Source organism: Bos mutus, chromosome 20, assembly GCF_027580195.1.
Source record: "Bos mutus isolate GX-2022 chromosome 20, NWIPB_WYAK_1.1, whole genome shotgun sequence".
In the NCBI taxonomy this organism is placed as follows: Eukaryota; Metazoa; Chordata; class Mammalia; order Artiodactyla; family Bovidae; genus Bos; species Bos mutus.
This window is the reverse complement of record NC_091636.1, coordinates 24,240,279-24,266,222: the sequence shown is the minus strand read 5'-3', so window position 1 is coordinate 24,266,222 and position 25,944 is coordinate 24,240,279. Positions and strand designations below refer to the sequence as shown.

At 34.0% G+C, this 25,944-nt stretch overlaps 1 protein-coding gene across 2 annotated transcripts in view; it reads left to right on the top strand.

Annotated features, from left to right (window-relative positions):
* The window catches only part of CENPK (centromere protein K), a 36,632-nt gene extending 11,096 nt beyond the window's left edge, over positions 1–25,536 (top strand). The window contains exons 3-10 of one of the 2 annotated variants that reach the window (XM_070357528.1): positions 980–1,036; positions 5,764–5,836; positions 9,855–9,901; positions 15,100–15,182; positions 15,280–15,378; positions 15,712–15,838; positions 21,458–21,511; positions 24,925–25,536. In XM_070357528.1, coding sequence (XP_070213629.1) covers positions 980–1,036; positions 5,764–5,836; positions 9,855–9,901; positions 15,100–15,182; positions 15,280–15,378; positions 15,712–15,838; positions 21,458–21,511; positions 24,925–25,002 — 618 coding nt within the window. In that variant the 3' untranslated portion in view covers positions 25,003–25,536. Of the gene's footprint in view, positions 1–979; positions 1,037–5,763; positions 5,837–9,854; positions 9,902–15,099; positions 15,183–15,279; positions 15,379–15,711; positions 15,839–21,457; positions 21,512–24,843 lie in introns of both variants that reach the window. The other variant, XM_014477304.2, reaches the window with a different exon arrangement.
* Positions 25,537–25,944: the final 408 nt, after the last annotated feature.

Genomic DNA, 25,944 nt, shown 5'->3' with positions numbered 1-25,944 from the left:
TGAAGTGACTTAGCAGTTAGATTACTAGCTTGGGCCATTGAGTGGTTAGTGGTTTTATTTTCCAAGACAGAGAATATAAAGAGTAAGAACACTTTATACTTAATGGGGTTTGAGTGAAAATATGAATTAATTTAGAAAATTTGATTGAATTATATGTACATTTTCTGAGTTAATGAGATAGAATCACTCTGGTGCACTATAGTATGCTGGTAAAAATTTGTTATACTCAAAATTGTGTAATATATGATACAGGCCATAGACATTTTTTTACATCTTATTCCCAGTAAAATTTTACATTAAGGCAGGTTAATGGTTTTTTATTTTTTCCTTTTTAAAAAAATTATTATTTTTTGAACATATATCCTTGGTACTCTGTGATTACTGAAATTTTAAGATACTCTGTGTTGCTTTTGAAATATTTTCAATATAGAATTTTGAATTTAAAAAATAACAAAAAATTTTTATGGAAAAGTATTGCAACTAGAAATAAGCACAATTAACATTTAAGTTGCCCATATTTTTACTTAGATATAATCACTATTAACAATTGTGAATTCTTTTTCAATAGCATAGTAGCAATGTCTCCTGATGATTTTATTTTCATATGATTTTAACTGTCTTCTTACCTTTTTTGTTATCTTTCTGTACTGCTTTCCTCCTTGTTCTATTATTTCCCATTTTTCCATTATTTACTTTCTAATTCACCCTAGCTATTAGTTTTTATTTTTCTTATGCTCATTTTTTCATTCTGTGTTGAGTCAAGAGTCCACTTGTACTTTTGTTGTGTTCATGTTGGGACCTGTTTGGCTTCCTTCTTGATCCTCTTGCTTAGGAAGTAAGGATTTTAAAGATTGTTCTCATACATAAGATATTTGTATATTGTTTTAGAGGAATATTACATTGGTATAAAAGGATAGAGGAAAGAAATTGTCTATGGTATATAGTGTGTGATTTGTTTTTCTTTTCTTTTTAAATCAAGTGTCAAAACAAATTATCACTTACTGGAACTGAGACGCTCACTGATTCAAATGCTCAGGTATGATTCCTTTTGTTCTTCCTAAAAGTAGAATACATTGTGTTTTAGGTACAAAATGTGTTTGTATTTATGCCAAGTATAACATTTTTGTTACTACCTATATTCTTAATGATTTGGAAAGTTTTCTCCTCTTTCTGATTTAAGAGAAATATTCTAAAAACTTTTTGAATAATCTGTTATAAGTAAATTCTTTATTATTTATGTTTTAACAACTACACGTGCATTCAGCACAGAGTGAATTGCTCATTGGCTGCTATCGTGATACCTTGTTAAAAATTAGAACAAAGACTGTCCTATGTTGTGTTAGGTGCAGTAGCCACAGTTATTTACTTTCTGTGTGGAATTTTGACTAATTTTACCCTAAGCTTCATAAAAGGATTAAACTATTCATCTGAATAATCAAAGACCTGTAGAATTAGCTTAGAAATATACCAGTGGTTCAGTGCAACAGGTTAAGAATTTAAAGTGTGACAGAGATGACAGCACAATCTTTGGGAAAGAGATGAATTAGTTAATAAATAATAGTGGTACAACTAGATATTCATCTGGAGAAAATAAAATTGGACTTCTGTCTTTTATTGTAGAAACATAAGTTTTAGATGAATTGCTATGAAAACCTAAGAAAAGCTGGAGACTGTGCAGTCTTGGTAGAGACAGAAGAAAATGGCTTGGCTAATAATAGAAATCTAGACATGGTAAAAGAATTTAGATGCATTTGACCATATAAAAAGCTAAAAATGTTTTTAAAATAAAAATTCTAAGAACAGAGTTAAATATGCAAATAATTCCAATGAAAGTTCTCCAGAAATACTGGGAGCATGTCAAAAGACATTGGAACCTATTGAAGGCACTCAGCTGTCCATATTTGGTATCATGTGAGCATCAAAAAAAATAATGTCTTCAGTTGATTATAACAATATGAAAACATTAAAATCTATGAGCATAATACTCCTCAGTGATAAATGAGAATGAATGAGAAAGAGACAAGAAAAATGCTTATTTGTCACTTTGAAAAGTGCCTATTATAGCAGAGCTTTGAAAACTGGTCATAAAAAATTAAATCATCTTTTGTAAAAGGTTTGTATCCATCAATAAGTAAATAATGTTCTTTTGTACAGGGTAAAACTGAATATTATATTTGGGAAATCATTGTACAATAAATAAATTATCTGGTTTCCTTGGGAAACATGATTCTTTTCTTGTAGAAATTGAGACCTTCTGAATCAGAATCACTAGTGATGAAGCCTGTAAGATTCCTGAATGATTTTCGGGCAATAAGCCAAACATCAGTTTTGAGGGAAGTGCTCAGGTAGTGGTAAATAATCAGTATCCTGAGATAGTCAGTAATAGCATTATCCAAAGAATCCACAAAATGTCTTTTCCTATTGTGTTGGGGGTCTCCCACATTCCTCCCAGGTTTGATGCTGCTGCTAAGTTGCTTCAGTCATGTCCGACTCTGTGTGACCCCATAGACGGCAGCCCACCAGGCTCCCCTGTTCCTGGGATTCTCCAGGCAAGAACACTGGAGTGGGTTGCCATTTCCTTCTCCAATGCATGAAAGTGAAAAGTGAAAGTGATGTTGCTCAGTCGTGTCCGACTCTTAGCGACCCCATGGACTGCAGCCTACCAGGCTCCTCCATCCATGAGATTTTCCAGGCAAGAGTACTGGAGTGGGGTGCCATTGCCTTTTCCGGCAGATTTGATGGTTCTCTACAGTTATTCAGAGGACTCAATCTATAGTCATCATATTCATCACTGAGATTTATTGCATTGAAATGATACAGAATAAAATTAGCAAAGGGAAAAGAAACATGGGTTGAAGTCTAGAGGAAACCAGGCATGAGCTTTCAGGACCCTTTCCCAGTGGAGTCACAAAAGACATACTTAATTACCCCATTGAGTTGTGAAGAGTGTGAAACATTGTCTACCAGGGAAGCTTATTGGAGACTCAGAGTCCAAAGTTTTTTGTGGGAGGTAGTTACATAGGCACCCTTTTGCCTGTCAGTTATCAAAACACCAGACTCTTAGGAGGAAAGCAGGTGTTCAGTATAAATTGTATTTTCTCACAGTTTAGGCACAGAGAGCCACTCTTATCAGATTGGTGGGAACCTACTTAAGATCCAGGTTCCTAGATGCCAGGGGCCAACCTTGCAAGCAGGCTTTTAAGGATAATTTCAAGCTTGCTTAGTTTATTCTTTTCAGCATATCTATTCATTTCAAAAACTTCAATATTAAAGCTCAGTCCATTTTCTAAAGGAAGAAATTAGATTTTTAAATGGGAAAACGGTAGGATTTCTCAAATTTTAAAAAAATCACTTTAGAAATACTACTCTTTTCTTTGTTAGAAAGGGTTTAATTTTATAGCAGTATCAGATATAATTTGTGTATTTGCCTTAGCTGAGCTTTAAAAGGTAAGAGCTGAGTTTTATCAGTATGCTGCTGCTGCTGCTAAGTCACTTCAGTCGTGTCCGACTCTGTGCGACCCCATAGACGGCAGCCCACCAGGCTTCCCCATCCCTGGGATTCTCCAGGCAAGAACAGTGGAGTGGGTTGCCATTTCCTTCTCCAGTGCATGAAAGTGAAAAGTGAAAGGGAAGTCGCTCAGTTGTGTCCAACTCTTAGCGACCCCATGGACTGCAGCCTACCAGACTCCTCCATACATGGGATTTTCCAGGCAAGAGTACTGGAGTGGGGTGCCATTGCCTTCTCTGTTTATCAGTATAGTATGAGGTTAAATTATATTTTTTAATAGGTTAAAAAAATGAGTGTCAGTAATTTTATGTATTTTGATCTAATATGTTCAGGAAAAGTGATATAGAGTCCTTATCATTTTGATAGTTTTGCCTAGTTTAAACTCTACTTTTTAAGAATTTGTTATCCTTTTATAGTAATAATAATAATTAGCATTTATAAGTGACTTTATAGTTCTCAAAATCTTTTTTACATTCTTGTTTAATTATCTCTAAGAAAATTATGTTAAACTCTTCTTTGGCAAAAAATTTGTAATACCTGTAGATGCATTTTATATAATTAAGGAAATCTTTCAAAGAGAGTAGGTTTTTCCGTCTGACTATTCAACAGCCAATGTTATGATCCAGGGTAGGGTCTTTAAGCTTCCCAATCTGTATTTTAAAGATTGATTAAACAAGAGTACTTGAGGGACTTACCTGGTGGCGCAGTGATTGGAATCTGCCTGCCAATGCACGGGCTATGGATTTGATCTGTGGTCTGATCTGTGGGTCCAGAACTAAAATCCCACCTGCTGGAGTGCAACTAGACCCTTGCACTGCAGCTACTGAAGTTAGCGCACTCTAAAGCCCGTGCTCTGCAACAAGAGAAGTTCCTGGTCCCTGCAACTAGAGAAAGCCCAAGCTCAGCAACAAAGAGCCCATGTACCACGGCAAAGACAAAGCACAGCCAAAAATAAATACGTAAATTTTAATTATAAAAAAAGAGTACTTGGTAACTTTTAAATATAGTTATTACAGGAATACTTATTGCTTGCCTTTTAAAAAATATTTATTTACTTAATTTTTATCTTTGTGTTGGGTCTTCTGCTGTGTGAGGGTTTTTCTCTAGTTGTACAGAGCAGGGGCTGCTCTTTAGTTGTGATATGTGGGCTTCTTGTTATGGTGGCTTCTCTTATTGTGGAGCATGGGCTCTAGGCACACAGGCTTCAGTAGCAGTGGCTTGAGAGCTCTAGAGCACAGGCTCAGGAGTTGTGACACATGGGCTTAGTTGTTCTGTGGCATGTGGGATTTTCCTTCACCAGGGTTTAAACCAGCATTCCATACATTGTAAGGCGGAGTCTTAACCACTGGACCACCAGGGAGGCCTCCCTATTGCATTTTTGAAATGTAAGTTTTTGATCTATTTGACTACCTATAAAAATTATGTAGAAGAGATAAAAATGTTCTAAAATTTAAGCATGTGTTAGTCACTCAGTTGCGTCTGACTCTTTGCAACCCCATGGACTTTAGTCCACCAGGCTCCTATGTCCATGGTGCTTCCCAGGCAAAAATACTGGAGTGGGTTGCCATTTCCTTCTCCAGAAATTTAAGCATACATACATGTTAATTTTATGGTCTAATCTGGTAACAGATTTATCACATAGATTTGTAATTTATCAAGATTAAAATTATTGGAATCACCTAATATCAGAAACATTTATTCTAATTTATTTTTGGCTAAAGGGATATACAGTTTACAAACTTTGGTATAGTAAAACTTTTTTTGTGTGTGTATGTGTGATTTGTGGAATAAGTCTCATTTTATAATTATTTTTTATATATGTATTTAAACTATAACTGCTCAGTTAAACTAGTTGCAATTTTTCTAAAAGTACATAGAAAGGGGAAAAAGGAGCATCTTTCAAGCAAATTTGTCCCAAAAAATTGGCAAGAAATAGCATTTTTTTTTTAAAGAATATTACTTCAGAGAATAAACTTAATGTACTTAGGTTCTTTTAGGTTGAATAGTGAAATTAGAAATGATCATTTTTAGGACTGTATTGCTGCTATAATGACAATTTATAGTCTATAATTAATGTAATTTAAAGGAAAATTATGTTGGGAGTGATAATTTTTTATAGTTTAGATGGCTGTTACATTAGCCATTTTATGGACTTGTATTAAAGTATTAAGACTGTTTACACATTCATCTATGAATAGATATGAATATTCCATAGGAAATAACTTTGTTTTATTCTCTTCTTTTTTTTAAAATAGCTGTCATTATTAATTATGCAAGTGAAATGTTTGACTGCTGAACTTAGTCAGTGGCAAAAAGAAACTCCTGAAAGTAAGATTCTTATTTTTAGATTTGTATTTTTATAAATTAATGTTGAATTAATTTAATGATCACGAGAAGAATTCAAGATGTATTTAACTTTCTTGAAATTGGTCTAAATTCCATTGCTATAAGGAAGTCACCTTATTTTTCTTTTTTTACACACAGAATTTCATACTTCTTTATTATTATAGATGAGGATGTCTGCCTCACATTAGAATATAGTAATCTTGATTACAGAGACTTTATTATAGCCATCACTTTATCCTCATAGACACTATTTTATATGCTCAGTAGAAACTGTATTGTTTCCTAATGAATTAAACTTAAATAGTGGAAGAGAGAAATTATTTTAGATACTTGCATTAAAAGCTGCATACATTTTATGTTGCCTTTTGATTTGTCCAACGGTATTTTTGCCTTTAGTTGAGAAACAGAAAATTACTTAAAAATCTGTGGTTATAATACCCAGCTAGGAGATATTTTTCAGTTATTAAAGGTTGCATTCTTTTAAGTGGTATGTATGTCTGTATTCAATCTTCTATATGGATTGTACTCTCTTTTTTTGTTTAGGTCTCCCTTCTGCTTTCTTCTACCTCTCTGTCTCCTCTTTCTTAGTTTCCTCTCCATTTTCTTCCAGTTATCAGGATTCTTTTTTCTCATTCTCTTCCTAAACAATTTTATCTGCATTCTTGTTTTAAACTGTTAGGTTGATGCAAAAGTAATAGCAGTTTTGCAATGTTGAACTTTGCCATTTAATATTTGAATATAATCTTAAATAAATGTGGTTATATTATACATTGAATGTGCATTTCTAGCTTTATGGTTTTTTTGCTAATGACATTACTTGCTGTTTATTTTATATTTATTTTAGACTAGGGAAATGGTGTTAGACAAAAAGGAAATTCGAGTGATTTTTCTTATATGAGTTCAGAATGGTGATGAAGCAGCAGAGATAACTTGCAGCATCAACAATGCATTTTTCTCAGGAACTGCTAATAAACATATAGTGCAGTGGTGGTTCAAGAAGTTTAGCAAAGGAGATGAGAGCCTTGAAGATGAGGAGCACATGGCTGGCCATCAGAAGTTGACAACTAGCTGAAAGGATCATTGAAGCTGATCCTCTTACAACTACACAAGAAGTTGTGGAAGAACTCAATGTTGGCCATTCTATGGTTGTTCAGTATTTGAAGCAAATTGAAAAGGTGAAAAAGCTCGTTAAGTGAGTACCTTGTAAGTTGACTGAAAGTAAAAAAAAATCATCGTTTTAAGTGTTTTCTTACTGTACTCAACAACAACGAACCATTTCTCAATCGGATTGTGACGTGTAATGAAAAGTTGATTTTATATGACAGCCAGTGATGACCAGCTCAGTGGTTGGACCAACAAGAAGCTCCAAAGCACTTTCCAAAGCCAAATTTGCCCCGAGAAAAGGTCATGGTCACTGGTGGTCTGCTGCTGGTCTAATCCACTACAGCTTTCTGAATCCTAGTGAAACTATTACATCTGAGAAGTATGCTCAGCAAATTGATGAGATGCACTGAAAACTGAAGCACCTGCAACTGGCATTGATCAACAGAAAGGGCCCAATTCTTCTCCATAACAACACCTAACTGCACAGCATACAACCAGTGCTTCCAAAATGTTTGGAAGTTATGATGTTTTGCTGCATTTATCCACCATATTCACCTGATTTCTTGCCAACGGACTACCACTTCTTCAAGCATCTTGACAACTTTTGCAGGGAAAACGCTTCCACAACCAGCAGGAGGCAGAAAATGCTTTCCAAGAGTTTGTCAAATCCCGAAGCCCAGATTTTTATGCTACAGGAATAAACTAACTTCTCATTGGCAAAAATGTATTGATTATAATGGTTCCTATTTTGATTAATAAAGATATGTTTGAGCCTAGTTATAATGATTTAAAATTCACGATCTGAAACTGCATTTATGTTTGCACCAACCTAGTATGTTTATGCCAGTGTCCACCATTGTTTTATGTCTTCTCTACCATCTAGTAGTCTTTTTAATTTCAGCACCTCTGATATGTATGTATGTACAATTATGATTTTAATTTATATTCAACCGTGTATCTTGTTGCCTCCTCCAGCATTATATTGGGCATCTCAAAGACCACGTATACTCTGCTATTAAAATGTTGGTGTTCAGTGCTTTTTGCTTCTTACTCTATTTCAGCATTATATTTTTCTGCTCCTATTTTAATGTGTTATGTCTGTATTAATGACTTCTATATTGGTTTGTTAGTACTGCCATAACAAAGTAGCATGACTGAGTTGCTTAAACAACAGAAGCTTTTTTTCCCCCCCTCACAGTTCTGGAGGATAGAAGTCCAAGATCAAGGTGTTGGCAGGGTTGGTTTATTCTGAGCCTCTCTTCTTGGCTAGTAGACTGCCTACCATCTTCTTCCTGTGTCTTCACATGGTCACCCATCTGTGTTCTAATCTGTTTGTATAAGAAAGCCATTCATAATGGAGTAGGGTCTACCCTGTTGACCTCATTTTAACTTAATTATGGTCCAGCCCCAATACAGTCATGTTTGAGGTACTGGAACTTAGGACGTCAAATTATGAATTTTGGTGGAGTGGGAATGGATGGAAGGATAGGGAGAGGACACAAAATTTCCACAGCTTTCATGTCTGTGTATCCAAAGCAGACTTCTCTGTAACATCACACTTGTATATCTTTCTACCTTCCAGACGTCTTATAATCTTACATAAAGACCTTGAACTGCCAGCACTGAACACACTGACTGGTTGGTCAAATACCCACCTTGCTTAAGGTTGTGAATCCCATAGACTGCCACACTGGAAAGATTTTAAAAATCTTTATATTCTTAGAGCCTGCCATATTGGTTGAAATGATTGTTTGAATATGAAGTGCTACTTTTGGTCACACTTGTCAAAAGGGAGATTTTTAAACTTTTTATTCTTAGAATCCTTTTCATTGTATAGCTATCCCAGGGCTGCCTATAATTAGTCCTATATAGTTCTACAGGGCTTATGAATTACATATCTCTTTTCTGTTAGAAAACCCTCTAGCATGGAAGAAAGCTTAGAAAGTTTCCAGTAGTATACCATTTGAGAAATTTTAGTAGCACTTTATTAGGAAAAATAAATTTAGTATAAGAACTGAACTTTTGTAAATATAAGGATTTGATTTTTAATTTATATTCATCAGACTGGCAGAATTTTTAGAAGAGTTTATAATATTTTTGCTGTTTCTTAGTCATTGCTTCCAGAAAATTAAAAAAAAGAATCTAGCATCCTATTTTAAAATTCAAAATACACATTTTCTTCTGTGAAATTCACTTTCTTGGGAATCTATCCCACAGAAATGAAAGAATCAGTGTATAAGGACATAAATAAAAGAATGTTTCCTGCATCATTGTTTTTTGAGGCTAAACTCTAGACACGAAGTTAGTGCTCAATCAGTAGTGAAATTGCTCAACACATTTGATGAATTTACCCTGTGGAATATGCATTGATTTAAAATTATGAATTTGACTTACTCCAGATGAATGACACCCACACAGGATTTCCATATGGGTTTTGTTGAGTGAAAATAAGAGTAATGTGTATGATATGATCTCATTCTTGTAAAACCGGGAATGACAAAATTAATAACCCTTTTTTTGTATATGTACAAATATGCATAGACTGTATACATTGGATCTGTGTTTGTATGCATAGAATCATTTAACCACAGAGAAATATTTAAGAAACACACTGTAGAATATTAATTTTGTTTTTGATGGATTGGGAAAATAAAATAAGAAAAAAAAGCACTGAAAATAAAATGTGAAAATATCACATTTGTCTAATGTGATATATAATTTGGCTATATATATAAAGGTGTTAAAAATGTTTATAAAAACTGTACACATCTCATAAACATTCTATTTTATATAAATGAAAAGGGAAAGCGGTATCTTAGAAACTACAAAATCAAATTCTTGATTTTTGAGAAATAACTAAGCATATGTATAATTTTTGTTTGTTTTGTTCCTGTAGTGATTCCCCTGAATGAAGAAATTCTGGTAACGTTAGGAAAAGAAGAGGTAAGTCACTGAATGAATTTGTAGTGACCCAAAATACCTTATGACAAGAAGTGTTTTGGATAAGTTCATGCCATAGTGAATGAGATGAAACCACTTTAAAATTGTATTAATTATGTTTTATTGAATAGGATTCTTCAGATTTTTTGAATTTTGAATTAAATATATAAACTTTACTCTTGTATTTAATTTTTGTTGATTAAACTTCATAATAAATGCTAAAAGTTTACATATAACTAAATAATTATACATATATATCTGTCCTTAAAACTTAACATAAAGGTCAATAAAGATGTTTTTTAAAGCCTCAGTTTATTAGATCAAAGTTTAGGAGATAAGACAGAAGCAAATAAGAATTTTAAACAAAGTTGTAGAACATTGAAATAAATATCTATATTCTTACAGACAGACTCTGCCCAATAGAACTGAAGAAAGGCTTTGGATTTGAAGGAACCTGGTACTTGAAAATTCAGAGTTCAACTGTAGAGCTTAAAATAAGATTTCTTTAAAGTAGGAATAGACCACTAGGCCTTCTCTCTCTCTCTCTTGCAATCAAGTGGATAACTTTCACCCACACACCTGAAAACTGGAGGCATGTTATATGGAGACATTAAACTATTGAGGCTTTGACCCTAGCACACCAGGTTTAATAAGGTTGGTGTGAGGTCAAAAGTCAGAAAGTTCAAGTTAACATTTTTATACTGTGGTGGAAGTACCAGCTCCTTCTCTTGATCTATCTATAGGGGTCCTTTGTTGTTGTTAAGTTGCCAAGTTGTGTCCCAGTCTTTGCAACCTCATGAACTGTACCATGCCAGGCTTTCCTGTTCTTCACTATCTCCCTGAGTTTGCTCAAACTCATGTCCTTTGAATCAGTGATGCCATCCAACCGTCTCATCCTCTGTCTCCCCTGTTCCTCTCGTCCTCAATCTTTCCCAGCATCAGGGTCTTTTCCATTGAGTTGGCTCTTCACATCAGGTGGCCAAAGTACTGGTGCTTCAGCTTCAGCATCAGTCCTTCCAATGACTATTCAGGGTTGATTTCCTTTAGGGGTCCTAAAGTATGGTATAAAAGTAGCCTCAAACTGGAGTTAAAATAATCTCTGGAAAATATAAATGGCCCTAGAAAAAAGGTCTATAATTATTCATACAGGGGGGTTCCCAGTGGAAAGCAGGATGGATGTTCATCAAAAAGTAATTTATGAATGGAGTTTGTTTTTGAGCTTTAAATGTGAATTACCAAATTTCACTCAATATAGTGTTGGAGGTCCAAGACTCAGCAATCACTCAAGACAAGAAATAGAAGGAATCCAAACTGGAAAAGAAGAAGTAAAACTATCACTGTAGATGACATGATATTATACATGGAAAATCCTAAAGACACTACTAGAAAACTACTATAACACTTCAGTGTATTTGGTTAAGTTTCAGGATACAAAATTAATAGAAAGAAACATACTACATTTCTCTACACTAACAAGGAACTAATGTAGACATGTAAGGCAGTCCAGAAAGAAACCCACACATTTTTGGTCATTTAATGTACAACAAAGGAGGCAAGAATTTACAATGGAGAAAAGACAGTTTCTTCAGTGAGTGGTGCTGGGAAAACTGGACATCCATACATAAAATAAGACTAGAACATTCTCTAGCACCACATACAAAGTAAACTCAAAACAGAAAAGACAGACCAGAAGAGTAAGACAGAAAAGTAAGACCAGAAACCGGGTAGAACACTCTGACATAAATCATACCAATGTGTTTTTAGCTTTGTCTCCTAAGGTAAAGGACATAAAAGCAACAGTAAACAAATAAGACCTTATTAAATTTAAAAGCTTTTGTACAGCAAAAGAAAACTTCCAACAAAATGAAAAGACAACCTACTGAATGGGAGAATACATTAGCAAATGCTATGACTGATAAGGGGTTAATATCCAACTTATATAAATGACTTAAGTCAACGTAAAAAAAAGCTAGGACTTCCATAGCAGTCCAGTGGTTAAGACTCTGCATTTCCGCTGCAGGGGGCCTGAATTTAATCCCTGGTCGGGGAACTAAGATCCTGAATGCCTCATGGTAATACCCCCCCAAAAAGCAAAAAAACAAGCTGATTAAAATGATAATACCTCACGCTTGTCAGTATGACTATTGTCAAAAAGAATACAAATAACAAATGGTGAGGACATGGAGAAAGGGAACCCTCAAACACCATTGGAAACATAAATTGGTGTATCCTCTGTGGAAAACAGTATGGCAGTTTCTCAAAAAACTCAAAGTAGACTACCATATTACCCAGCAACTCCACTCCTGGATATATATCTGAATAAAACAAAAATACGAATTCAGAAAGATACATGCACCTCATTGTTCATCAGTTCAGTCACTCAGTCATGTCTGACTCTTAGTGACCCATGGATTACAGCACGCCAGGTCTCCCTGTCCATCACCAAATCCCGGAGCTGACTCAAACTCATGTCCATCGACTCAGTGATGCCATCCAACCATCTCATTCTCTGCTTTCCCCTTCTCCTCCTGCCTTCAGTCTTTCCCAGCATCAGGATCTTTTCCAGAGAGTCAGTTCTTCGCATCAGGTGGCCAAAGTATTGGAGTTTCAGCTTCAGCATCAGTCCTTCCAATGAATATTCAGGACTGATTTCCTTTAGGATGGACTGGTTGGATCTCCTTGCAGTCCAAGGGACTCTCAAGAGTCTTTTCCAACACCACAGTTCAAAACCATCAATTCTTCGATGCCCAGTCTTGTTTATGGTCCAACTCTCACATCTATACGTGACTACTGGAAAAACCATAGCTTTAACTAGATGGACCTTTGTTGGCAAAGTAATGTCTCTTCTTTTTAATATACTATCTAGATTGATCATAGCTTTTCTTCCAAGGAGCAAGTGTCTTTTAATTGCATGGGTGCAGTCACCATCTGCAGTGATTTTGGAGCCCAAGAAAATAAAGTCTGTCACTGTTCCATTGTTTCCCTATTTGCCATGAAGTGATGGGACCAGATGCCATGATCTTAGTTTTCTGAATGTTAGGCTTTAAGCCAACTTTTTCACTCTCCTCTTTCACTTTCATCAAGAGGCTCTTTAGTTCTTTGTTTTCTGCCATTAAGGGTGGTGTCATCTGCATATCTGAGGTTATTGATATTTCTCCCGGCAATCTTGATTCCAGCTTGTGCTTCATCCAGCCTGGTGTTTCGCATGATGTACTCTGCATATAAGTTAAATAAGCAGGGTGACAATATACAGCCTTGACCACTCCTTTCCTGATTTAGAACCAGTCTGTTGTTCCATGTCCAGTTCTAACTGTTGCTTCTTGACCTGTATACAGATTTCTCAGGAGGCAGGTAAGGTAATCTGGTATTCCCACCTCTTAAAAATTTTTCATAGTTTGTTATCCACATAGCAAAGGCTTTGGCATAATCAGTAAAACAGAAGTAGATGTTTTTCTGGAACTCTGTTGCTTTTTTGATGATCTAGATGTTCAAGCTAGATTTAGAGAGAGAGCTTTCTTTTTTCCTAATACAGGCTTTTATGGTGTAAATTCTTATCTGAATACTTCTTTTGCTTTATTCCAGAAAGTTTAATCTTGCTTTTATTTTCAAATAGTTCATCATAATTTCTTACTTTTCTGAGGATTGTGTTTTTGACCCATGGATTATGTGCATCTTTATTTGTATTTTTAGTATCCAAATTTTCACATTTTTTTAAATAAATTTTTTTATTTTTAAGTCCATTATTGGACCATATTTGATGTGCTATCAGTGTTGTCTATATCATACCTAAAAATGCCATCTCTGCTCCTCATTTCTGTACTCTTGCTTTGACCTATTTTTATTGTATTTATCCCTCTCCGGAGTTTCAAGTTTGTTTTCTTCGTGTGGATTCCCTTCTTTGTAATCTGTTCACTTTTGCATCCCTGACTCCTTCAACAGTGCCTGGTGTTACAACTGATCAAGAAATATTTGTTGAATGAGTGATTCTCATCTGCGTCTGTTTAGTATAGTTTCCTTAGAAAAGAGACCTACCTAATATGCCTGGTTACTGAAAATTTTCCACTGAATTGCCTTTCAGTATGAAATTACAATTTATTGCTCAAAACCTCTTATATCTTTTAATTTAACAGTGAAATATTACATAGAACTGAGTTCAGTTCAGTTGCTCAGTCGTGTCCGACTCTTTGCGACCCCATGAACCACAGCATGCCAGGCCTCCCTGTCCATCACCAACTCCCGGAGTACATCCAAACCCATGTCCATTGAGTTGGTGATGCCATCCAACCATCTCATCCTCTGTCTTCCCCTTCTCCTCCTGCCCTCAATCTTTCCCAGCATCAGGGTCTTTTCAAATGTGTCATCTCTTTGCATCAGGTGTCCAAAGTATTGGAGTTTCAGCTTCAACATCAGTCCTACCAATGAACACCCTAGTTCAGTTCAGTTCAGTCGCTCAGTCGTGTCCGACTCTTTGTGACCCCATGAACTGAAGCACGCCAGGCCTCCCTGTCCATCACCAACTCCCAGAGTTCACTCAGACTCACGTCCATTGAGTCAGTGATACCATCCAGCCATCTCATCCTCTGTCATCCTCTTCTCCTCCTGCCCCTAATCCCTCCCAGCATCGGAGTCTTTTCCAATGAGTCAGCTCTTCGCATGAGGTGGCCAAAGGACTGGAGTTTCAGCTTTAGTATCATTCCTTCCAAAGAACACCCAGGATTGATCTCCTTTAGGATGGACTGGTTGGATCTCCTTGCAGTCCAAGGGACTCTCAAGAGTCTTCTCCAACACCACAGTTCAAAATCATCAATTCTTCTGTGCTCAGCTTTCTTCACAGTCCAACTCTCACATCCATACATGACCACTGGAAAAACCATAGCCTTGACTAGACAGACCTTTGTTGGCAAAGTAATATCTCTGCTTTTCAATATGCTATCTAGAAAAAAAAAAATGCTATCTAGGTTGGTCATAACTTTCCTTCCAAGGAGTAAGTGTCTTTTAATTTCATGGCTGCAGTCACCATCTGCAGTGAGTTTAGAGCCCAATAAAGGGATATATTTCCCTTTCAAAGACTTTTTTGCTAGCCTTTTTTTGCCATTGGTTTCTGAATGTATATCCTAGTATGTAAATTTCACTATTGTTCAGAGATATAACTATCTACAAGATTAAAGATTAAACAATTAATTTTAATTATTTTGTTCTAGTTCCAAAAATTGAGAAATGATCTTGAATTGGTGCTATCTACTATTCAGTCAAATAATGAAAAATTAAAGGAAGACTTAGAAAGGTATATTTATATTATAATTACCATTAGTCTTTTATATGTATTGAATTAGCATTAATGTTTTATTTGACTATTGTTTGTTTTTTTTTCACATTCAAAGGGAGCAAAAATGGTTGGATGAACAGCAACAGATATTGGAATCTCTTAATGTGCTACAAAATGAATTGAAACAGCAGGTTGTGACATTTTCTGAATCAAGGTATTGATTTTGTGTTCTAGGCTTTCAAAATAGGAGAAATTATTTCCTTTTTTATGTTATATGAAATGCATAGATGAAAAGCGGGTGAATTTTACCAGAAATTGTCTTACCCTGACCTTTACTAATTGTTAAAAGTTATATAATCTTTTATTAATAATTTGACTTTTAGTTTTCCTATGTTAAATAGACTATTTATCTCATAAAGCTAGTTATTTGATTTGAGCAATAAAGTTTGAACAGAGTGTTTGATTAATTTTATGAGTAATCAATTCTTTATACCTAAAGTATTTTATCAACAATTTAATTCTCTTAATTAAAATAAAATCTTTCTAGAATTTTTAATGAGCTGAAAACAAAAATGCGTGATATAAAAGAATTTAAGGAGAAACTCTTGGTTACCTTGGGTGAGTTTCTCGAAGACCATTTTCCTCTGCCTGATAGAAACGTTAAAAAGAAAAAGGTAAGTTGTAGAGAAGACATTCTTGTAGATATTCAGATATGAAATTGTTGTTGTAGGTTCAAATGTAAATTTTCTGATGAATTTTCTTGTTTAATATGCACTTCAAAGATATAAGTTTGCATCTCTTGTGGCTCAGACGGTAAAGCATCTGTCTGCGATGTGGGAGACCTGGGTTCGATACCTGGGTTGGGAAGATCCCCTGGAGAAGGAAATGGCAACCGACTCCAGTACTCTTGCCTGGAAAATCCCATGGATGGAGAAGTCTAGTAGGCTACACTCCACGGGATCACAAAGAATCAGACACGACTGAGTGACTTCATTTTCTTTCTTTTTTTTCTTTTCAAAGATATAAACAAATAGGTACATGTACAAAAGTATTCCATCATCACATTATGGTATTTATTGAAAAATTAGAAGGAATCTAGTTATTCAATAAACTAGAAATAAATATAGTTTTTTATATTGTATTCATATAGTGGAGAAAATGGAGCTTTTAAAAATAATGTATTGAACACTATCAAAGGAATTGATGAAAGGCTCACAAATTTTTGTTAGAGGATAAAGCAAAGATGATTAAATTGTATACCAAAAAGTCTAATTGGTACCAAAAAATGTAATAGTGCTTTATGCCTGGGGCTAAGATTGTAAATGAGACTTGTTTTTGTTTTCATTTTCATTATTTTCCAAGTTTTCTATAATAAACATATGTAACTTAAAATCAGAAGATACCTATACCTATGAGGTAAGTTATTGATTATTTTAATAGTAGTTATGATGAAATAAACCTTTTTCACAAAAGCAAATAAATATTTCATTGGGTGACAGAAAGTTGGAAACAAGCACTTTAATTCATTTTTAAAAAGCAAAATAGGGTATAAATAATAAGAACTTGTGGGCATAGGATAGGCATTGAAACTGGATCCAGAATGATCTTTCTAAAACTGTACATATTTAATAATTTATTTAATCAAATATTTAAAAATACACATATTTTAATTTTTTAATTTAAAACTTTTTTTTTTTTTTTTCCAATTTTGATGCCACCCTCTGGGATAAGGTCTATAAACTCCTTAGAGTAATGAATTTGTCTTCTGGACTTTGTCTGTCTCTGTGGCCTTCTTTCCATCTTTACCCATCTCTTGCATGAGTCCATTCATCCATGCTATTGGAGCAGATGTACAGTTTGACCTGTCACTTTTTTGTGCCTTATACATGCTATTTCCTCTGGTTACAAAAGAGTTCCTATCTGAGGAGGATAGTAAATTCCTTCTTAAAGCAACTCAAACATCATCTTTTGTATGAGGCATTAAATGAAGTTTAGGTGTCATCTTATTAGCATTTATTACATGATTTTGTAGTAACAATTTATGTCTCTCTCTTCACCTACCATGCTCTATGAGCTGCTTGCTTTGTTTAATTCATATTAGTATTTGTACTGTCTTTTATACCTATTGTAGTACCTCAGTTCATATTTCTTGAGTGACTGTGCACATGGCTAGGGAAAGGAGAAAGTTTTGTTTTCTTACAATCTGTGTTTATTTATTCTTCTCTTTCTTCTTTGTAATTATCAGTAGGCTTTACATTTGTTATGGAATATTTTTCTGATCCTGTTATTATGTATACCCATTAGTCATTTCTGAAATTTTGATAGCCTTCTGTTAACCATTTCTGTTAATTTAGGATCCCTTACGTCTTAATGATCATAATCTTAAAATAACTCAGTGATTTATTTCCTGATTCTAGTCTTCCTTTTTTTAACTGTTTTTTGTTTTTTTTTTTTAACCTTTTAAGGTTCTCCACTAGTAGAACCAGAGATTTGAGATATTCTTAAAGGAAGCATTCATTACCAGAAGCTATCATGAATTTGTTAAGTCATATTGGATAAGCTCAGTTTTTTTAAATGAAGTATATGAACTACTGATACATATTACAGAATGATAGATTACTTTCTCTGTCAAGCTAGAAAAATGGATGTATTAGTGGGCTCAAGCTGCTATAACAAAATACCAAAGATTAGGTGGCTTAAACAAAAGAAATTAATTTTCTCACAGTTTTGGCGGCCAAAAGTCCAAAGTGCCATCAGTTTATTTAAAATAAGTAAATTGTATTATTTATTTTTAACTTTCCCAGTTTTATTGCATTTATATTTTGTTCTATACCATCATTCATGTATGCATTTAGTCTTTATTGTACATTGTTAGATTCCATTCTTATCATATTTTACCTTTCATTTTTGAGTTTTTAAGTTTAATCCATTATTTGCTATGATGGACATCTTTAACAAGTAATTTGTTCAAGAAGAATTCCTGGCTGTTTTATTTTTGACATTTTAACTGCTGACATTGTTTGCTTTATAATTAGAGGCTTATCTTTGGCAGAGATTTTAAAAAATCACAAGACTTTGTAGTGGGTTTCTCCATTTTTCTTAGATGGAAGTGTGCTGTGGAGAAGTTGAGGCCAGCCTGCAGATGTTTTCTGGCATGACTACTTGCCTGAAAGATTCTTTATGTCTGACCTTCAGTAGCTTAATGAGGATATGTCACCATGTTGATGATTCAATATCAGTTTTGCTTTGATGATATATTGTTTTGGGGGAAGATTTAGGTCACATGTCATTTCATGGAAATTTTTTTATTATATTTTATACTGCTTTTGTTGTTCAGTCACTAGGTAATGTCCGACTTTTGTGACCTCATCTTCTCTGTCCTTTACTATCTCCCTGAGTTTGCTTAGACTCATCCATTGAGTCAGTGATGCCATCCAACCACCTCATCCTCTGTCACCACCTCCTCCTCCTCTTGCTCTCAAGTTTTCCCAGTATCAGTGTCTTTCCCAAAGAGTCGGCTCTTCTCATCAGGTGGCCAAAGTATTGGAGCTTCAGCTTCACCATCAGTCCTTCTAATGCATATTCAGGGTTAATTTCCCTTAGGATTAACTGGTTTTATTTCTTTGCTGTCCTAGGGACTCTCAAGGATCTTCTCCAGCACCACAGTTCGAAAGCATAAATTCTTTGGTGCTCAGACTTCTTTATGGTCCCACTCTCACATCCATGCATGGCTACTAGAAAAATCATAGCTTTGACTATATGGATCTTTGTCAGCAAAGTGATGTCTCTCTTTTTAATATGCTGTCTAGGTTTGTCATAGTTTTTCCTCCAAGACGCAAGCATCTTTTAATTTCATGGCTGCAGTCACCATCTGCAGTGATTTTGGAGCCCAAGAAAATGAAATCTGTCACTGTTTCCAGTTTTCTCCCATTTATATGCCATGAAGTGATGGGACCAGATCCTGCGATCTTCATTTTTTGAATGTTGGGTTTTAAGCCAGCCTTTTCACTCTGCTCTTTCACATTCATCAGGAGATTCTTTAGTTTGTCTTCACTTTCTGCCATTAAAGTGGTATCCTCTGTATAACTGAGTTTGTTGATACTTCTCCCTGCAATCTTGATTCCATCTTGTGAATCTTCTAGCCCAATATTTAGCATGATGTACTTACTCTGCATATAAATTAAATATGCAGGGTGACAGTTTACAGCCTTGACGTATTCCTTTCCCAGTAACGTTGAACCAGTCCACTGTTCTAACTATTGCTTCTTGTCCTGCACACAGGTTTCTTAGACCCAGGTAAGGTGATCTGGCATTTCCATCTTTTTAAGAGTTTTCTACAGTTTGTTGTGATCCACACAGTCAAAGGCTTTCATGTAGTTAGTGAAGCAGAAATAAATATTTTTTTAAATTCCTTGCTTTTTCCATGATCCAGTAGATCTTTGCAATTTGTTCTCTATTTCCTCTGTCTTTTCTAAATCTATCTTATACATCTGGAAGTTCTCGGTTCACATACTGCTGAAGTCTAGCTTGAAGGATTTTGAGCGTCATCTTACTAGTATGTGAAATGAGAGTAGTTGTAATTTGAACGTTCTTTGGCATTGCCATTCTTTGGGATTGAAATGAAAACTTATCTTTTCTAGTCCTGTGGCCACCACTGAATTTTCCAAATTTGCTGGCATATTGGGTGCAGCACTTTCATAGCATCATCTTTTAGGATCTGAAATAGCTCAGCTAGAATCCCATCATCTCCACTAGCTTTATTCATAGTAATGCTTCCTAAGGCTCATTAGACTTCACATTCCAGGATGTCTGACTCTAAGTGAGTGACCACACCATTGTGGTTAGGTAGGTCATTAAGACCTTTTTTGTAAAGTTCTGTGTATTCTTGCCACCTCTTTTTAATCTCTTCTGTTTCCTTTAGGTCCTTGCCATTTCTGTACTTTATTATATGTTGTTATATTGCCTTTATTATATAATTATATTGCCATTTTTGTCCTTTATTATATGCTTATCATATCTTGATATTTAGATATTTTTTATTTCCTTTTATTATAATTTTTCTCTGCATTTTCTTTGATTGTCTCAAACTTTTATATTTTTATCTGTGCCTAGCTGCTTCTTTATCAGTTTGGTAATTGTATATGCTTTCATCACTAGTGAATCATATGTTGCTTTTTACCTCTGTTCCATTTAGTAAGGTATTAAGGGGACAGGAGATGATGATCTCCAGCTTTACCATCTTTATTCAGTAATCACATTTGTTTTTATCAGGATTATTTTACTATTTCTTTTATATATTTATATTTCTATAAGACCTTATAAGGACTCTGTGGTAATCTTTGCCTGTTGTCAGGAAAGTACTGGATTTCACTATAGTAGGAAATATAGTTAATTGAATTTCCGAACTCAAAAGCTCCTGATTTTACTTAGTATTGTCTTGGAAGATTTCCCATAGAACCTTATCCTATTGAACATTTTTAGCAGTAATTTGGATAAAGAGGTAGAGAATATAGTCATCAAAGTTTATAAATGATATGAAACTGAAGAGGATTAGAGAGTAAATTTATTGGATGACAAAATTAAAACTGAATTTTTTAATTGCCATGATAAAATAAGATAGTCTAAATAAAATAGAACAGTATTTAGTGGTGGAACATAGAATATCTTTCTTGGGTTTAAAACATTAAAAGAATAAAGGATACATATCTTAGCTATATACAATGAAACTCTAGAATGGAACTGGAATGAGATCTGTTCTCTGTCATTCCAGGAAAAAAAGAACTAGTGAGTTGAGTTAATATTAGGAACCATCATGAACTGTGAAAAGATGAGCAAATCTCCCCAGGAAGCAAGTTTTCTGTCCTGAAACTGTATCAGTACAGTTTGAAATGTCATTTGCTTGGATATTTCTATTGGGGAGGTTCAAAAATTAGATTTACACTTATATGAGTATATATAATGTGTGTGATATACTTTACCCATTATATATTTATAGATAGGTAGGTAGATAGTCTGAATTGTATGTTTTAGTAATTACGAAAGATTTCCCTGTCTTAGACGTTGTTTCAGCTGTATTTTTATGAACCTTAATGTTTAGTACAACAGGTTGTTTTCTTTCAGAATTCTTTTAAAGTCATCTCATTTTAAATGTTTGGTTTTAGTATATCTTGTATCATTGCAATTGAGAGATATTAATTTAAAAGATTAAAAAAATTTTTTAAATAAATAGTCTAATAGCCTGCCATTGTCAGAACTGAAATTTAAATTCCTTATTATTCACACTTTCCTCAAAGAAAAACATTCAAGAATCAACTGCACAGCTGATAACACTGCATGAAATGTTAGAGGTAAGTGTTTTGTGTAGTTGTTTTGTCTTGAAGATTTGTCTGATTAGTGATTTATGGACAATTATACACAAACTTGGGGCTTCCCAGGTGGCTCAGTTGTAAAGAATCCAGCTGCCAATGAAGGAGATGAGTGTTTGATCCTTGAACAGGGAAGATCCCCTGGAGGAGTAAATGGCAACCCTCTCCAGTATTCTTGCCTGAAAAATTCCAATAGACAGAGGAGCCTGACCGGCCACAGTGTATGGGGATCGCAAAGAGTTGGATGCAACTGAGTGACTAAGTACAGGCACATACTCAGGTTTGAAAAAGAAAAAAATGCTGCTTTAGTTTTTAAGGTATACACCCAATTTTATTACATATATTAATTTATCTTTAGTATAAAATTAGTTTCTATTTTTTGTGTAGTAAGAAAGAATATTTTTTAAGAGAAGATGAAACTAAAATCTTACCCTTAATTCCAGATTATTACTTTAAGAAAATTTTTATGATGTCATTTAGTATCTATACAGTGAAACCCTTTGCTTTTATGTAATCTATACATGCTTTCTCTGCCTGACATTTACTTTTTTTTTTTTTTTTTAACTAATATCTTTGACCCTTAAAAAAAGTTTTTGAACTTTGGCCAAGTTATCAACTTTATTAAATACTTCAGATCTTGATTTGACAACCTATTACAAGTTGGGTGAACAGGAAGATAGATGGTCTATGAATAGCTGTTCAACAATTAATGTGGCTTTTTAAAATGAGTCATAAGTTTAGAATAAAGTGATTTCAGAAAAGTTGCTTCATAGTAATTTTATGAAAAGTCTTTATCTAGTTAAAGTCTTCATTTATCTAGCTAAGTGTTTTTGAATACTAAAGTCTTTATCTAGCTAAGTGGTTTTGGTACCTCTACCTTCCTGTTCACCCAGTTTGCAATAGGTTGTCATATCAAGATCTAAAGTATTTAATATAGTTGATAATTTGGCCAAAGTTCAAAAACTTTTTTTAAGGGTTAAAGATATTTGTGAAAATAAAAGTAAATGTCAGGCAGAGAAAGCATGTACCTTTGATACCTCAGGATATCGTAATATAGAATATTATTACTTTGAAAAGCAAAATACAAATATTTTTTAGATTATAATTTGAATCTTTCAGCATATTCCAATTTACTTCCAATTTATACTGAAACTAAAACTACCATTTCTCATGGATGACTTGACTTTTTAAGATAAAGATTGTCATATATGTGGCAAATATTGACAGTTAACTCGGAAATACATGTGTAATTTTTGAATAGTGTACTATGAGATATACCATATAAAGCTTAAATTTAGGAACCATTACACACCAAGGCTTGTATTATCAATGATAATTGTAAACTAAATTTATACTGCCATTCAATGAAAAGTAAAATAACATATACATATTCACTTTAAAGTAGAATTTTTAACATTTAATTATTTCTGGCATTTACTAGGATTTTGATTGATATTATTTTATATAGCAATGAAAAGTAAGATTTTAAATTATATTAAAATGTGAGCAATTGCTCTGAAATGGGAATAATATCTTATTCTCTTATGATCATACATAAAAGAAATGAGACCAACAGCTTTTTTCTCCAGGATGTGGTTCTTGAAATAATTAAAGTTAGAGAATTCCCTGGTGGCCTGGTGGTTAGCATTCTGGGTTTTCACTGCCATAGTCCATGTTCAGTCCCTGGTTGAGGAACTGAGATTCTGCACTGTCACAGCCAAAAAAAAAAAAAAAAAAAGAATTAGCTAACATTTATGACAGGTGAAATTTTACTTTAAGAATTGGAATGTTAAAAAACAAGAATAGAGGTGTTGATATTATCATGAAATGTGATTGAGATGAGAACTTAATAGTTTAATTATATTTCTATGACACTTTTACTGTTGTTAGCTGTTAAGTCATGTCCGACTCTTCTATGACCCCATGGACTATAGCCCACCAGGCTCCTTTGTACATGGGATTTTCTAGCAGGAATACTGGAGTGGGTTGCCATTTTCTTCCTGAACCAGGGATCGAACCCACGTCTCCTGCATTGCAGACATATTCTTTACTGCTATGGTATAAATTTTATTTTTCCTTTTCTGTGTTTCTTAAAATAATATCTTTAAAACTTTGGCATGGCAGTTTGAAGATATGGATTCTAATCCATTATCTTTTACTAATTATGTACCCCTTGAGGAATCTTTTAACCCTTATGAATCCTGGTTTTGTAATTTTTGAAGGCACTTTGTGGGAGCTGAGGAGGTAGAGTAATAATTGATACATATTTAACATTTTTCATTATATCTCATAGAACATTAATGTTCAAATATTTAATGTGTGTTTCTTACAAAACTTTTCTAATGCCCTGAATCTGGGAAAGATGTGTCATTCCTAGTGCATATTAGCATCTTTCTTGAGCTTATTTAACCACAGGACCCTGTTACTCCATGAGCATTGCTGCTGCTGCTGCTGCTAAGTCGCTTCAGTCGTGTCCGACTCTGTGCGACCCCATAGATGGCAGCCCACCAGGCTCCCCCGTCCCTGGGATTCTCCAGGCAAGAACACTGGAGTGGGTTGCCATTTCCTTCTCCAATGCATGAAAGTGAAAAGTCAAAGTGAAGTTGCTCAGTCGTATCCGACTCTTAGCGACCCCATGGACTGCAGCCTACCAGGCTCCTCCATCCATGGGATTTTCCAGGCAAGAGTCCTGGAGTGGGGTGCCATTGCCTTCTCCGAGAGCATTGCTAGGGAGACCAATTTCATGGAATGTAGTTCAAGAAATGTTAGTCTTATATAATTTACTACAGGTATTGAAAATTTCTCAATATCCTTAGTGAAGAGATCAAAGTGTTTAAGATAATTTGAAGGAAATAATGATGATAGAGTTTTTGTTTTGAAGGTTTATCAGATGAATAAGTGGCTTTGAGTGGAGGGGGGAGGTTGGTGTTTTCTCTTTCCCTGAAATATTAAGACATGTATGCAATTTTTTGAACTTTGTTTTTTAATTTGAAGAAATGGTTATAACCAAATTTCTAACATAAATTATTAATCTTGAGAGAAGTGGGAGAATTGTAAATGCTTTTTAACAAGTTTTTAGGAAATGTTTTAAAAATTCAGGTGCAAAGATTCATTTTAAAGCTATTTCCATTCAGTAATATTTGTAGTTTTTTTAAAAAGAAAATCAGCTATTTAATACATAGAAATTATGATTAAACAATTATTCAAAGAAAAGAGATCAACATTCTTTGGTTAAAAAAAAAAAACTGTTTTAATATATCTGTATCAATTTTTTTTTCCAAGTAAGATATATCTTAAATGATGTTTTTTCCTAGATTCTTTTAAATAGATTATTTGGTGTTCCACATGACCCATATGTCAAAATTAGTGATTCTTTTTGGCCACCTTATATTGAGCTGCTCCTGCGTAATGGAATTGCCTTGAGACATCCAGAAGATCCAACCCGAATAAGATTAGAAGCCTTCCATCAGTAAAAAGATGGTGTTTTTTTCACACAGTACATAAAGAATCTTGTCATTCAAGGATAATGGAAACACTGAGAATTACTTGGATAAAGAATGTTATTTGCTAATCAAAGCACATGATATAGTCCATTTTCCTTTCATGCTTAAAATGACTCATGCTGCCATCTACTATTCATTTAAAAATGATAGCTTCATAGTCAGTCAGTGCTTTTGTGTTTTCAACTGAGTTGACAAGAATGTAAGTAAAAAACATTCTAGACTTAATCATTATAATACTGTAAATATACCTTCTGCACTATTCTTTGGAAACTTTTTTGTTAACTATATTCCTAATGTTTTTCTTTTAAAATATATGCCAGTTTATTTTATACATTTTGAGTTCTATTTGGTGCTTACATCCTTTAAATTTATAAATTATGGTGAAAGGCCATAATTTGCTGGAGATTAAAAAACTGACTTAGTATCTTAATGTATACTGTAGCATAATTTTTAAGTATATAGTACATCTATTCATGTATACTACAATATTTCTAGGTTTGTTAAAAATTGGAATATTAAAAATAATGAATAATAAAGGTAGATTAAAAGTATTTTAATGTGTATTATTAGTGATATATATATTAAACCTTTCTTGATTCTGTTAATTATTACTAATGATATTGTGTTCATAAAATTTTGTTAATCCTCTGTGACTTTTCTATAAATAAAATTCTCATTTAAAATTCTCTAGCTTTTTTGGGGGTGTGGCATGATATTTTAATAAATAGACTTTATCATAGGTAGATAAGTGACATATAATTAAGCTACATATAAGGTAAACTAGAGAATTCCAAACATTTTTTGTATAATTAGTTTTCAGAGTGGACTTGGTATATATTTTTATTTTTGAAATTGATTTCTACTGTATTGTATTATTCAAGTTTCTTATTTACCTTGAATACTAAATCTCTC